General features: G+C 41.5%; 1 protein-coding gene across 3 annotated transcripts in view; it reads right to left on the bottom strand.

Moving 5' to 3' along the window:
* Nucleotides 1-16,147, bottom strand: part of PLXNB1 (plexin B1) — a 248,373-nt gene that overhangs the window by 88,550 nt on the left and 143,676 nt on the right. For all 3 annotated transcript variants that reach the window (XM_060766551.2, XM_060766550.2, XM_060766552.2), the window contains exon 4: nucleotides 3,051-4,188. In XM_060766551.2, the coding sequence (XP_060622534.2) occupies nucleotides 3,051-4,187 (1,137 nt within the window). In that variant the 5' untranslated portion in view covers nucleotide 4,188. The remainder of the gene's footprint in view (nucleotides 1-3,050; nucleotides 4,189-16,147) is intronic.

Raw genomic sequence — 16,147 nt, 5'->3', positions numbered from 1 at the left:
TTTATATAATTTATGTTTGATGTCTGTTATGCTAGATGTAGATTAAGTGATTACTTTATGTTTTTATTTATGTATTGGATCTGGCATTGAATGTATGCCATCTTTTGTTGTAATCTGCCCTGCGTCCCCTTGGAGAGAGTGGGTGGGTTATAAATAAAGTATTATTATTATTATTATTATTATTATTTTATTATTATGCAATGAGCCCCCGGTGGTGCAGTGGGTTAAACCCCTGTGCCGGCAGGACTGAAGACCGACATGTTGCAGGTTCGAATCCGGGGAGAGGCGGATGAGCTCCCTTTATCAGCTCCAGCTCCTCATGCAAGGACATGAGAGAAGCCTCCCACAAGGATGATAAAAACATAAAATAATCCAGGCGTCTCCTGGGCAACGTCTTTGCAGATGGCCAATTCTCTCACACCAGGAGTCACTCCTGACATGACAAAAAAATATTATTATTATTACTACTAGCCATCCCCTGCCATGCGTAGCTGTGGCCCAGTGTGGTGATCTGAAAAATGTTGGTTTCTAATATATGTCATTTCTTGATGCTTGTGTTGATGTAGAGATTCTCTGGTTGAGTGTCTGAAATGCTTGGATTCTCTGGTTGGCCTACTCTGGAACATGCAACATAGAATTGTCCTTCTTTAGGGATCCTTTTCAAATCAATGATACTATATCTGTGTGTGTGTGTGTGTGTGTGTTCATCATATTTATCTGTCTCTATGGCTGGATGGCTCTTTGTCAGGAGGGCTTTGATTATGTTTTCTTGCCTGGTGAAGGGAGTTAGACTGGATGGCCTTAAGTATTTTCTGTTCATCATAGGGGTTCTGTGTGGTAAGTTTGCCCAATTCTGTCCTTGGTTGGGTTCAGAATGCTCTTTGGTTGTAGGTGAACTATAAATCCCCGTAACTACAAGTCCCAAATGTCAACGTCTATTTCCCCTAAACTCCATCTGTGTTCATATTTGGGCATATGGGATATTTGGTCCAGATCCATCATTTAGTCCACAGTATTCTCTGGATGTAGCTGAACTGCAACTCCCAAACTCAAGGTCAATGCCCACCAAACCCTTCCAGTATTTTCTATTGATCGTCGGAGTCCTGTGTGCCATGTCTGGGTCAATTCCATCATTGGTGGAGTTCAGAATGCTCTTTGATTGTAGATGAACTATAAATTCCAGAAACGACAATTCCAAATCATTTTTTGTTGAGTGATGGTCACTCCTTGGGTTAGTAGGTGTCTTGTGGCCAAATTTGGCAGCAATTCATCCAGTGGTTTTTTGAGTTATGTTAATCCCACAAACAAACATTACATTTTTATTTTTATAGATTATTATTCTGCTAAAACTAGTCTTGGACAAACCCAAGGGATGCAGTGATTACAATTGTGAACTCTGCCGAAAGAGACCAAGTTTTAATTAAATCAGTCTTGATGTTTCCCAAAAAGAAATGAACACTCTGGGGAATACAGTTCTAGTCCAACAGGAGGAAATGGCCCTTGGCCCCTCTGCAATTGCAGATCTCTGGGGTATAGGAACTAAAATAAAAGAGCTGTTGCAGTACACTTGGTGGCTAGTCTCTCAAAGCAGTTTCACTACGTGAACTAGAATATTAATGGCATTCTAATCTACTTTAATAGCACTCTCATTAAATCCTTTAATACTTCAAGGGAATAGCAAAGCCTAGAAAAAATATTGCTAGATTGGCTGTGGAACTGCAGAAGTTAGCACAGTAGGTTAACCTCCAACTGCAATAAATCTTGCCGACTGGAAGGTTGAAGCCTGGGTCAGGGAGGGCTCCTGGTATTTAGCCCAGCTTCTGCCTACCTAGCAATTTTGAAAACAGCAAGGTGAGTAGATAAATAGCTACCGCTTAAGCATGGAGGTATTTAAGACACCCATAAGGATATGCCAGAAAAATGCTGGCGATTTGATCAAGGAGAACGTTTACATATAAAGCTCTTCAGCAGCGAAGGTGGAGCAACAGCATCTCACTGTGGCTGGAACTGAGCACAATGCTGAAGATGGGAAAGCCTCTATATGCCTCTATCTATGTACTCATACAATTGTCTGTCTTGTCAGTGTATAACAGCATTGAATGGATGCCATATATGTGTTCTGTGATCCTCTTGGAATCCCCTTTGGGGTGAGAGGGGTGGTATAATAACTGTAAATCAATCAATAAATAAATATAGTTTTTAAAGGTTTCTAAACTCTATAGACTGAGTTTATCTTTCTATTTTCTACCCTACTTTTCCATCTGCAAACAATTCAAAATCTTCTGAAAACAACAAATCTACACCAGAAATGGTGCTTTCAATGACACACAAATCTTTAAGGATTCACAGAGTGGAGAGAACATCACGATAATTAAAGTTTCAACAAGTGAGAATGAAAATAAGTAACAATATATATCCATATTCATAATAAATAATCCATATTAGTATATTATGTATCCAGTATATAAATGAATTAAATTTTTAGATTTGGGTCCCATCTCCAAGATATCTTTTTATGTACAGTAGAGTCTCGCTTATCCAAAGTTCTGTATTATCCAACGGAGCCTGCCTCCCGCCCTGATCCACACCTGTTTCAATACACTGCAATGTTTTGGTGCTAAATTTGTAAATACAGTAATTACTACATAACTTTACCATGTATTGAACTGCCTTTTCTGTAGATTTGTTGTAAAATATGATGTTTTGGTGCTTAATTTGTAAAATCATAATGTAATTTGACGTTTAATAGGCTTTTCCTTAATCCCACCTTATTATCCAACATTTTCACTTATCCAACGTTCTGCGGGTCTGTTTATGTTGGATAAGTGAGACTCTACTGTATGTATATGCAAGGACAGGTATTCTAAGATCTTAAAAAGTCAAAACACTTAAAGCTTCAAGAATTTCAGACACTCAAAGCATGTTTTTGAAATGCAAATTGATCATGCTCCAATTGCAAAGGAAGAACTTGTTACAGGTAACAGTGTTGCTTGCAATTTACACGCAAGCTGTTCCAGATTGATATATACATGCCATAAATGCCCACTTACCGCTGACAGCTGGACACAGATGGAATTGACGTCATATTCGATATAAGCTACCTCCACCCCTTCCTCTGATTTCCCATCCTTGGTATAGCAGAGGTCCCTGGTCTGCGTGGTGAGGCGGTCCACTTCATCCATGGTATAAATACATAGTGCAGATTCCTCGCTCAGTTTCCCCGAAGATGCCTGCCAGGCGGAAAAGGCAGCAAAAAGCACATCTCCTTGGGCTGAGCCATTGCCTCCTTCTTCACCAGGTTGTGCAACATAGGCAGCTTGCAGGAGGCTGTAAGTCTTGTCTTTGCTCCTACAGAGCAATGGTAGCTCCACGTAGGAGTAATAGTGTGAGTCGTCCAGGCAGATCTTCGAAATGTAGGTCCTATACTCACGGGAGTGTGACTTCAGATCCCGCCGGTAAAATAAGAAGTAAACGCTGGAGCCGTGAGTGAATGACTGGATAAAGTGATGGTTATATTCCGAAAGCCGGCCCACGGCCAGTTTTGCAGTTTCCTCATAGGAGAAGATGGGGTGTGAATCTAGCCCTGGGATTTCTCCAGGATGAGCCCTAAGATTTCGCGTTGTAATGGGGGGAATGCTGCCTCCCACTCCCCGACTGGTATACCCTCGTCCCACAAAAAGGAGCGGCACGTTGTCTTTGGAGTACCCAACCAGCCCCACTGTGGAAATATTGGGGTCATTTGCTGCCACGTATTGCGTGTCTCCCGGAGTCTGAGGTTGGAAGAGGACATTTTTAATAGAGCCAAGCCTCCTCTTCTCACAGATCCCTTGCCATACACTGCCACACACGATGAGCTCCTTTTCCAGGGGATTCACTAACAAGAGCTTGTTGTAGTTGTCCGTCTTTTGGGCCGGGGGACAGTTCTCCATGGTGACGGGAGGAAGGCAATCCTTGCTGTCATAGAAAGGCCCCGTGGAAACGGCTTCCTCCATCGTCAAGTCCGGGGTCAGCTGAAAAAGGAAGTTCGTCGCTCCCAGATAGAGAGTCCCTGAATCAGGATCCATGACCAAATGGAGAAACTTGGTGGCGTTGTAAGAAAACGAGGCATATTGTAGTCCTGGTGGGATGATGGTCCCCAGGAAACACAGCGCAGAAAGAAGGAATGCCCCCAATGGCATCATACTCATTCTACAAGGAAGACCAAACAAGAGGTGGAGTTAATTTCTCATCTTATTCCACTTTTAGAAATACAGTACTTATAGATAATAATTAGAACTTTGCATTTAAAAGTTACCCATTTCTGCTACCTGTTAGTGCTTTAAAGGGCATTTGCTACTCTTATTCCTTACAGTTTTTTAAAATGTCCAGCACTATTATCGTCATGGTGCTGCTTTCTTTTTCATACTCTCACAATTCATTTTTAAAACAGGATTAATATAGGAGAATGGCAGCAAACTGGTAAAATGTGTTGTCAAAGGCTTTCATGACCAGAACCACTGGGTGGCTGTGAGTTTTCCAGGCTGTATCGCTATGTGATTAGCATTTAATGGCCTTGTAGCTTCAAAGCCTGGCTGCTTCCTGCCCGGGAGAATCCTTTGTTGGGAGTTGTTCACTGGACCTGATTGTTTTCTGTCTAGGATTTCTCTGTTTTCTGAGTGTTGCTCTTTCTTTATTTCTTTAGAACATTTGCATCCCATTCTATTCTCAACCTCCAAAGAGGGACTCAGGGCGGCTTCCAACAATATAAAAACACCAATAAAATACACAATTACAACAGGTTTAAAACGTCCTCCAAATCAGTCCAAAAATGCAATCCATAAAGTCTCATCTACGCCAATAAAAACCATCTATTCTTTATTTAGTGTCCTGATTTTAGAGGGTTTTAAAAAAATACTGATAGGGTGGGAGAAAGAACTCATGTCTATTTGAGGCAAGTGTGAATGTTGCAATTGGCTAGCTTGATCAGCACTGAATAGCCTTGCAGCTTAAAAGCCTGGCTGCTTCCTGCTTGGGGGAATCCTTTATTGGGAGGTGTTAGTTGGCCCTGATTGTTTCAGGAGAGAATGTTTCTGGAACATGGTCATACAGCACAGAATACTCACGGCAACCCAACTTGTAAAATCTTTGTCTAGAAATTTCTAAAAATGCCCCAATTCCCATTTAAAGATCACTTCTAAACACTGAGAATGTTAAGTCATCATTGTGGAGTGATTTAAGTGTCGGGTAGGACTTTGGGAGACCAGGATTTGAAACTCTGCTCATCTACACAAACCCACCGGGTGACTTTAGGCAAGTCATACTCTCTCAGCCTCAGAGGAAGGCAATATCAATATTGACAAGAAAGCCCTAGGATAAGGTCATCACAAGTCAGAGATGGTTTGAAGTCACAGAAAAAAGAGGAGGAAAAACAAAGGAGGAAACCATGAAAATGAACAAAATCTGGCAACCAGTATTAAAAAGAACCCTCCAAAATCAGGACAATAAATAAAGAGGATTCTAGACAGGAAACAATAAGGACCAGCTAACACCCCTCAACAAAGGATTTCTGCAGGCATTAAGAAGCCAGGTTTTGAAGCTGCAAGGCCATCAAATGCTAATCAAGGTTGCCAATTGCAACATTCACACCTGCCTCAAATAGACAAGAGTTCCTTCTCCCACCCTGGACATTCCACAGATATATAAACCCAACTTGCCTAGTTTCCAGCAGACCCCTCCAACCTCTGAGGATGCCTGTCATAGATGTGGGAGAAATGTCAGAAGAGAATGCTTCTGGAACATGGCCTTGCAGCCCGGAAAACTCACAGCAACCCAGGAGTTGTTTTGTCACATCCTTGTATTTAAAAAATAACTTTTTACCAGTAACCATAATGCTTATATATTAAGAAATTTGACATAATATAAAGAGGCTAAGTATTGAAAAGGTTCAAGAAACAGCGATGTCAAAGCAATATTCTGAATGCTTAGAAACAATAAAAGGAGCCCCTTCTCCAAGGCGTTTCTGCCTAGCATCTGCCATCCCCTCGGATGTAATTGGCTTTGAAATCCTAGGAGGAAAAGCAGGATATAAGCGTAATAAATAAAATCTCTTAGGCCATATTCACTCACTCAATTTAGCAATTATGGCTATGCTTCATGCCCGAGAAAGCCATTATTTCCAAAGTCAGAGAATTACAACCATATCATTTCCATGCTTTTCTTTTCTTTTGTTGCTGCAGTAATCAAGTTCCTCCCCAAAAGATCACAACGTTCTTAACCTTAGCAAACACATTAAGTGAGTGGGAATAATTACCAAAACCAAATGCAGAATTATTTCTTGCTCAAAGTCATAATCGACATCATTTCTCAACTCAGGCTGATTAAGTACTCCAAAAAGTGGTCTAAAGAAAAGGCTTAGGAATGTACATCAAGAGCTGCACCAAACTTGCATGCGATTAACCTACTTTGCGTATCTTCCACTGAAATTACAGCTGGCGGCTATATTTCAGTCACTTTATAAAAGCTGCATAATCATCATTGTTCTAAAGCACGCATGGGAAAATTTGGGCCCTCCAGGTGTTTTGGACTTCAACTCCCACAATTCCTAACAGCCGATAGGCTGTTAGGAATTGTGGGAGTTGGAGTCCAAAACACCTGGAGGGCCCAAGTTTACCCATGGCTGTTCCAAAGGAAAGAATTTGAGTTCCACATTTGAAAAAGTGGAACATAGCACACCTTGTGTACCTTAGCAAAATGCTATATTTACACTGGTTGGTGAGATGGAAGGAAAAGGGATGATTCAGTCCAGAAGCAACCCCAATTTTAGTTTCTCCAATTCCATTGCATACCTTTTTGTAATATTATAAGAGGCTTACCAGATCAGATCCGTGAGGAGGAATTCTTTATAGCTCTAACAGATCAGATCCGTCTAATCCAGAATCCCGTTTTCTACTAGTACAGACGCCTTCAGGTAACGTATAGGGAAGGCAATATAGGCACATCCCCTGTGAATCCCCCCCCCTCCCAATTTAATCACATTCAAAGAATATTCTCACTGAACAGCAATGTGTCTATGAGTAATAAGCACTGACAGATCTACCCTCAATGGATACACCTAGTCCCCTTGGACACCCACCTAAGACATTGGGCTACAGTTTCACAATTGTTACAATTAGGATGAGAGCAACATTTTCAGAGAATTAGGAATAATGTGGGTTGCTGTGAGTTCTCTGGGCTGTATGGCCATGTTCCAGAAGCATTCCCTCCTGATGTTTCGCCCACATCTATGGCAGGCATCCTCTGGGGTTGTGAGGTCTGTTGGAAACTAGGCAAGTGGGGTTTATATCTGTGGAAAGTCCAGGGTGAGAGAAAGAACTCTTGTCGGCAAGTACGAATGTTGCAGTTGGCCACCTTGATTAGCATTGAATAGCCTTGCAGCTTCAAAGTCTGGCTGCTTTCTGCCTGGGGAAATCCTTTGTTAGGAGGTGTTAGCTGGCCCTGATTGTTTCCTGTTTCCATCCTGGACCTTCCACAGATATATAAGCCCCCACTGCCTAGTTGCTAATAGACTTCACAACCTCTGAGGATGCCTGCCATAGATGTGGGCAAAACATCAGGAGAGAATGCTTCTGGAACATGGCAACACAGCCCGGAAAAATCACAGCAACCTAGTGATTCTGGCCACGAAAGCCTTCGACAACACACGGAATAATGTGATTCGTTCCCGTTGCAATCATAAAGCATGCCTAATTTTTTTAATATTGCAGTTAATATTCATTCAATATAAACTGAATAAATAAGTAAACAACCACACGAATCAATACTCGCCACCACCTTCAGAACAGAATCCATTGTTTTACTATGTCAGATGGAATAAAATGCTGAATCAACATTGTACTGGATAGCAGAAAGGGATCATGTGTTACTGTTCACTTAAACCTTAAATCTCTACCCACATTGCAATTATAATCTAATGTTAAATGTTATATTCTAGATGTCTAAAGATGTGGAGTGTAAGTTACAAAAGCTTGGACTATAATAAATATATCAGGACCTTTATTTTGCTGCCATGGACCCAATGGAAGTGGGAAGACTAAGGTGGAGGTGCCGGGAGTGAGCAGGGTTAAAGCCTACAAGGACTTCTACTTCATCGTCATCATCATCATAGTTCAATGTATTGTCGAAGGCTTTCATGGCTGGAATCACTGGGTTGTTGTACGTTTTTTCAGGCTATATGGCCATAGTCTAGAGGCCATAGTGAGGTCACCTCACTACCTCTGAGGATGCTTGCCATAGATGCAGGCGAAATGTCAGGAGAGAATGCCTCTAGACCAAGGCCATATAGCCTGAAAAAACATACAACAACCCATCATCATAGTTGTCGTCATCATCTTTATTTATACCCCGCTATCATCTCCCATAGGGACTCTGGTAGCTTACAAATAACACACAATAGTGCCATACAACATATAAAATACAATATATCAACTTCACCTGCTTTTCCATTTATGGATTCATAAAGCCCTTTGAAGGCAACCATGTGACTGATGGCCCTATATGAAAATGAGTATGACAATCCTTTTTTATGGTATACTTCTGCTGGAAGTCATTTGTTCAACAGTATTCACCATCATCTGTGATTTCTACTAAGTAAGTCTGGGAACATATTTCTCCAGATTGGAGTGGGGGGAGGGTTGTACTGTATATTTAAATCCTAATTGACTGGACTTTCTGCTATCTTGTTATAATCCTAGCTGAACCTAATTAACTATCCTAAGTCCCGTTCTCTATCTCGCCCACCATTAACGCTATTTCCTAACTTTGACAGACTCACATTTCTCCTACCACTAGCCCTTGAAGCATCTCAGCAATCTCTCCCAAGGTTCAATACTCTCACCCCCTCTAAGCAGATTACTTTACACATATAACCATACTTTTCGTTACTGTGTAATACAATCTCCATAACATAACAGAGCTCTCTGAAATGATAAGACAACCAGGATTAGGAGCACCACAACTCCTGTGTAGTTCAGTCCACCAAAGAATTACAAATCTTAAGTGTCGTATTTTATTGCCATCTTTGCATTTACTTAATCGTGTCTGATAAAGAATGAGTATCCCTTATCAGTAATGCTTGGAACCAGAAGTGTTCCATACTTAAGATTTTTTAATTTTTATTTTGGAATGCGTGCATATACATAATGAGATATTTTGAAGATGGGGATGAGTATACACATCAAATTCATTTATGTTTCACATGTACGGTATAAACACTGCCTGGATGTAATTTTATACACAATAAAATTACATCCAACAATGTGATGTGGCGGCAAAAAAAGCCAATGGGATTTTGGCCTGCATCAATAGGAGCATAGTGTCTAGATCTAAGGAAGTAATGCTACCCCTCTATTCCGCTTTGGTTAGACCACATCTGGAATATTGTGTTCAATTCTGGGCACCACAATTGAAGAGAGATATTGACAATCTGGAATGTGTCCAGAGGAGAGCAACTAAAATGATAAAAGGTCTGGAGAACAAGCGCTATGAGGAACGGCTTAAGGAGCTGGGCATGTTTAGCCTGAAGAAGAGAAGGCTGAGAGGGGATATGATAGCCATGTATAAATATGTGAGAGGAAGCCACAGGGAGGAGGGAGCAAGCTTGTTTTCTGCTTCCCTGGAGACTAGGACACGGAACAATGGCTTCAAACTACAAGAGAGGAGATTCCATCTGAACATGAGGAAGAACTTCCTGACTGTGAGAGCCGTTCAGCAGTGGAACTCTCTGCCCCAGAGTGTGGTGGAGGCTCCTTCTTTGGAAGCTTTTAAACAGAGGCTGGATTGCCATCTGTCAGGGGTGATTTGAATGCAATATTCCTGCTTCTTGGCAGGGGGTTGGACTGGATGGCCCATGAGGTCTCTTCCAACTCTTTGATTCTATGATTCTATGAAACAAAGTTTGCGTACAGTGAACTATCAGAAAGCAAAGGTTGCACTAATGGAAAAAGAGCACCTCCCCATGGCTGGAGTTGAGCACTGCCTCCAGAAGCCAGAGATTTTATTTATTTTATTTATTAACTTTATTTGTACCCCGCTACCATCTCCCCAAGGGACCCGGTGTGACTTACATGAGGCCAAGCCCAAACACAACAATACAAGCAATAATAACAACAATAAAGCAATTAAAAAGCATAGACAATAAGATAAACAACATTATCAATAAAACAACACACAATTAAAAACAGAGGGGAGGCCAAATGTAAAGTTAAAATTGGAAATATGCTGGGACATGAACGGAAGGTGATGAAAGGGGAAGAGATGAAAGGGGAAGCCTTTATCTTTGTTCTGTGTATTTGTGTGTCATTGTTATTTCACTGTGTTTCACTGTATTAAAAGACACTGAATGTTTGACTATATTTGCGTATGCTGTAATCCATTCTGAGTCCCCTTGGGGAGATAGAGCAGAATATAAACAAAGTGTTATTATTACTATTATTATTATTATTATTATTCTGTCATTGTTATTATCGGTGGGCAATTGTTGATGAACAACAAAAGAGATGTAAAGATGGGCTTAAAGCTAACCTTAAAGCATGTGGCATAAACACTAAGAACTGGAGGTCAGCTGTTACCAACGGTGCCATGGATTTTGAGGAGGCATGAATAGAGGGCACATCAAAGAAACCCTATGTCCTCATTGTGAAAGACCATACATATCCAGAATAGATCTCTACAGTGACTTACAGATCCACCACCAAGACTCTGCCCTTGGAAGACTATCAGACCTGGCCAGGAGGGATTACCTATGGCAGTGTTTCTCAACCTTCCTAATGATGCGATCCCTAAATTCTAGGGCTGGGCAACCATGGAAAAATTTGTTTCTAAACTCGATTCGTTTTTAGGGGGTTTTTGCGTTTCGATTTTTAAAAGAATTCCGAAATTTTTCTTTAAAAAACTTCAAAATTTACGAAATTTCGGAAATTACGAAACAATAACGAAACAATTACGAATCGATTCGTTAATGGCGGACGCGACCGCGCAGTACGCAAAAAAACCCTCCAAATGGGACAGGGGGAACTTCTGAAGCTTCCCTCTCCCTCTCCCTCTGTTGTTGACTGTTGGTGTGATAATTATATTTTTTTTTCACTGATAAAACAAACAACAACTATAAAACTTGCACCAGACATGCGGAAATAATAACGAAATGATTTCGAAACGATTTCGAAACAATTACGAAACAATTACGAAACGAATTGAAAAATTTGTTTTGATTTTTAGTTGCTCCTGAATGGTTCAATATCGCTTCATTATCAAAAAATTAACGAATTAATAACAAATTACGAAATTAACAAACGAAACCGCCCAGCCCTACTAAATTCATGTTGTGGTAACCCCCAATCATAAAATTATTTTCGTTGCTACCTCATAACTGTAATTCTGCGACTATTGTGAATAGTAATGTAAATATCTAAAATGCAGGATACATTTTCATTAACTGGACCAAATTTGGCACAAATACCCAATGCACCTAAATTTGAATACTGGTGGGGTTGGGAGAAATTGATTTTACCATTTGGGAGTTGTACTTGCTGGGATTTATAGTTAATTTACAATCAAGGAGCATTATGAACTCCGCAAATGATGGAATTGAACCAAACTTGGCACACAGAACTCTCACGACCAACGGAAAATGCTGGAAGGGTTCGCTGGGCATTGACCTTGAGTTTGGGAGTTGTAGTTCACCTACATCCAAAGAGCACTGTGGACTCAAACAATGATGAATCTGAACCAAACTTGACACAAATACTCAATCTGTCCAAATGCGAACACTGGTGGAGTTTGGGGAAAACAGACCTTGACATTTTAAAGGTGTAGTTGCTGGGATTTATAGTTCATCTACAATCAAAGAGCATTCTGAACTCCACCGATGACAGAATTGGACCAAACTTCCCATACAGAACCTCCATGACCAACAGAAAATACTGCATTTTTGATGGTCTTTGGCGACCCCTCTGACACCTCCTCATGACCCACCCAGGGGTCCCAACCCCCAGGTTGAGAAATGCTGGCCTATAGTAACAGTGTCTTCACAGTAGTTGCATTCTGAATTCCTTTAGCGGTTGTTGATAATATCATTATCATTATCATGGTCATCTTGAAAATCAAATATACTTTGTTTTGCAGAAACTTGCACACAAGTATACAAAATTCGCAATGACCTGCTTGCCAGTCCAGAGCAGCTACACTCATCTTAAAAACAGTTCTGGGGCTCTGGTTTGCTGCAATGGACTGCTGTGGCAATCTACCCCCTTTGAAAAAGACTACAATGGGCTTTACTGAGGCAGAACATTAACACGAAGCTGGACAAGGGATGGTGGGAACAAGCAGGAGGGGGGCACTTGTGGGCACTGACTGTCCACAGTGTCCAAAAAACGATCCTAGCTGACAACAGCGTTAGGCCAATGCGATGGGAAGAAAACTCGCCAGGACTTATTGACAAAACCACAGATCCTCTCTGTTCATAATCGGTCCCCATGGAAACTGCCCATGAAGGCGTGAAAGGTCAAAGTTGCCTTGGTGGTGAGAACGCAGCCCAGGGCAACACGCAAAATCCTCTCCCATCCCAGAAATGTGATTTGCTCCATCAGCCTCCAATCTGCTGGCAGGACCAGCCTGATATCGGATTGTGGCCAGCCACAGCTCTCCGCAGCCTCAGGACAGAACAGACAGTTCGGGTCAAAGTCTCCCACTTTATGTGATATTGTGGGTATTGTTTTTCTGCATACCATGCCTACTTGCAAATAAAGACTTCCAGCCTGGAAACCTTCCCGAGACATTTCTGACAGTTCCCCCCTTTTTAATTGACATGGTTGTTGCGGTTTATGCCTTTGAGAGCTGCATCAATATCGTTTGAAGATTGCAGTCAATTTTATATCGATTAACAAAGGGACCCAAATGCTCTGGAGAGAAGGATATGGAGCAGTTCATTCAATTGGCAGGAAAAAAGATTCCATATAAATATTAAGAACTTCCTGACGGTAAGAGATGCTCGGCAATGAAATGCGCTGCTTCCTAGGTTGGTGGGATTTCCTTCTCTGGAGTCTTTAAAGCAGAGGCTGGATGGTCATCTGTCAAGAGTGATCTGATTGTGTTTTCCTGCAGGGCAGAATGGGGGTTGGACTGAATGGCCCTTGTAGTCGCTTCCACCTTTGAGATTCTGTGATTGTATGAAATCTCAGCTGTTTCCAAATGACTTTGGATGGGCTCACATGTGCTAAGTTGGCTGCTATAAGTTACATGGAAAAAATGAAAGCGTGGACAATATAGTGGTTGGAGTAAGAATGCAAATGGCATAGTCTTGTTATAAAACTACAACTCCCACCATCTCTTACTATCAGCTATGTTGGCTGGGGCTTCTGGGGTTTGCAGTACAAAAGTATAATAGAAACAAATAATTGGAAGAGACCACAAGGATCACCCAGTCCTGCAGAAACACATAATGGAAGCACTCCCAGCATATAGCCATCCAGTCTCTGTGTATACACTTCAGAGGAGGAGGAGGAGGAGGAGGAGGAGGAGGAGGAAGAAGAAGAAGAAGAAGAAGAAGAAGAAGAAGAAGAAGAAGTACTTTGTATTGTCGAAGGCTGGAATCACTGGATTGTAGGTTTTTTTGGGCTATATTGCCGTGTTTTAGAGGCATTCTCTCCTGACGTTTCGCCTGCATCTATGGCAAGCATCCTCAGAGGTAGTGAGGTCTGTTGGAACTAGGAAAATGGGTTTATATATCTCTGGAATGACCATCAAATGCTAATCAAGGTGGTCAGTTGAAACATTCACACCTAGCTCCAACAGACAAGAGTTCTTTGTCCCATCCTGGTCATTCCACAGATATATAAACCCATTTTCCTAGCTCCAATAGACCTCACTACCTCTGAGGATGCTTGCCATAGATGCAGGCAAAACTTCAGGAGAGCATGCCTCTAGAGCATGGCAATATAGCCCAAAAAAATCTACAACAACCCAAGAAGTACTTTATTTTTCTACTCCGCCTCCATCTCCCCGAGGGGTCTCAGGGCAGCTTACATGGGGCCAAGCCCAAGGCAACATACAATTAAAAACAGAACAATAACATATTCAAATAGCATAAAACAGCATAACAATAATAAACAAGCATCATAAGTAACAACAGACTCATTGGGGGGGGGGGGCAATATGTGAGACTAGTTAAAGGATAGGCTGGTCAATAAGGTGGATAGAACAAATAGTAGCATAGGAATAGAGTGATTAAACAGGATCATTTCAGCTTAACTTAAAAGAGTAGTAATCAAATATAGGAATTTAGATTCAGGTCATGGTTAAAGACCATCTGTCAAAGGGGTCGTCAGTTGAATGCACAACGAAACATCCACATCTTTAGTTCCTTACGGAATGTGGGTAGGGAGGGTGCCAGCTTAATCTCCCTGGGGAGGGAATTCCAGGGATGAGGGGCCACCACCGAGAATGCCCTTTCTCTTGTCCCCACCAACCGTGCCTGAGATGGGGGTGGGAGCGAGAGAAGAGCATCCCCGGAAGATCTTAAGGACCGCGTGGGCTCGTAGGGGAGGATACGGTCATGAAGATAGGCAGGTCCTAAACCGTTTACATCTGAATGTACCAAACACCGGAAATAACTGTACCAGAGGCATTCTGCTATACTGCAAAACTGACAAAAGTAGTAAGAATGTTGAGGTTTCCACGTAGTTGACCTTCTTTCCTCTCAGTATTCAACTAACCATCCTGCCATGGCACAAATTCCTTTTCCTTTGAAAAGCAGTTTGCCCAGCATCAGAAACAGCTGCTCTTTGAAAAGAACCACTGAAAGTTCCCTGGGGCTCCGAGAAGGAGTTTTACTGTTCTTTTGATTCACTATTCATATAATATGGTTCGCAGCAAGAGTCGCAGAAACTGCTGACAACTGTATTCCAATTTGGCTAGAGCTTTGAAAAATGCTTTTGGATGAAAGTTCCCAGAATGCCCACGCCGGCTACAGAGATTGTGGCCCTTGAAGTCTTAAAATTAACTTTTTTCTGGGCCTCTGCCAAAGAGGGAGATTGGATGAATTTGCAACAAGCATCCAAGCAGCAGAATCCTCCATTCTTGGATCTCAATGTTTTTGATATTAGTATACACCAGGCATGGACAAACTTCGGCCCTCCAGGTGTTTTGGACTTCAACTCTCACAATTCCTAACAGCCGGTAGGCTGTTAGGAATTGTGGGAGTTGAAGTCCAAAACACCTGGAGGGCCAAAGCTGGCCCATGCCTGGGATACACAGAATAACATTAGACATGTATGTATATGTGTATGTGCCTTCAAACTCTTCTGGTGACCCCATAAATATGATAGTGTTTTCTTAGATAAGGAATGTTCAGAGGTGGTTTTGCCTAATTATGGTTCTCACCATCTGACATCCCACTAATCACTCTTTCAATCAACCTGGATCCCACCATGTTATAAAGGCTCCTTTCCCTAAGAAAGATATTTATATTCTTACCGGCATTTTGCTGCTATAGTTAGCATTTATGGGCATAAAAATAGCAGTAGTATTGCTGGGAGTAAACACAAAGAAATGAAAGTAGGAATTCTAGTAGCTACTGAAAATAGTAATAATGCTGTTCTGTGCCAATTTTACTGTGCTATCTGAAAAACACAAAGATAAGAGCATATCATAGTTTCAAGAGGATAGAGAAATGAAGGGTAAGAACATTCTTAACATCTGCTTACTTGAGAACCACAATACTAGCAGACATGGGATCTTTTACATTAAGGAACATTGATCTGAATATGTTTTTATATAGTATTTAGTTATTTATCGTTTCAGGAGCAACCAGACATTTTATATAGTAAAGATAAAGGATTTCACTTGACATTAAGTTTAGTCAAGTCCGACTCTGGGGAGAGGTGCTCATCTCCATGCCGGCATTGTCCATACACATCTCCTAGGTCATGAAGCTGGCATGACTGCATGGAGCGCTGTTACCTTCCCATTGAAGCAGTACCTATTGATCTACTCATATTTGCATGTTTTCAAACTGCTAAGTTGGCAGAAGCTGGGGCTAACAATAGGAGCTCTTGGCAGAAGCTGGTACTAACAATGGGAGCTCACCATGTCAACAGATTTGAACCGCCGACCTTCC

This window comes from Anolis sagrei, chromosome 2 (assembly GCF_037176765.1).
Source record: "Anolis sagrei isolate rAnoSag1 chromosome 2, rAnoSag1.mat, whole genome shotgun sequence".
NCBI lineage: Eukaryota > Metazoa > Chordata > Lepidosauria > Squamata > Dactyloidae > Anolis > Anolis sagrei.
This window is presented reverse-complemented; position numbering and strand designations above follow the sequence as displayed.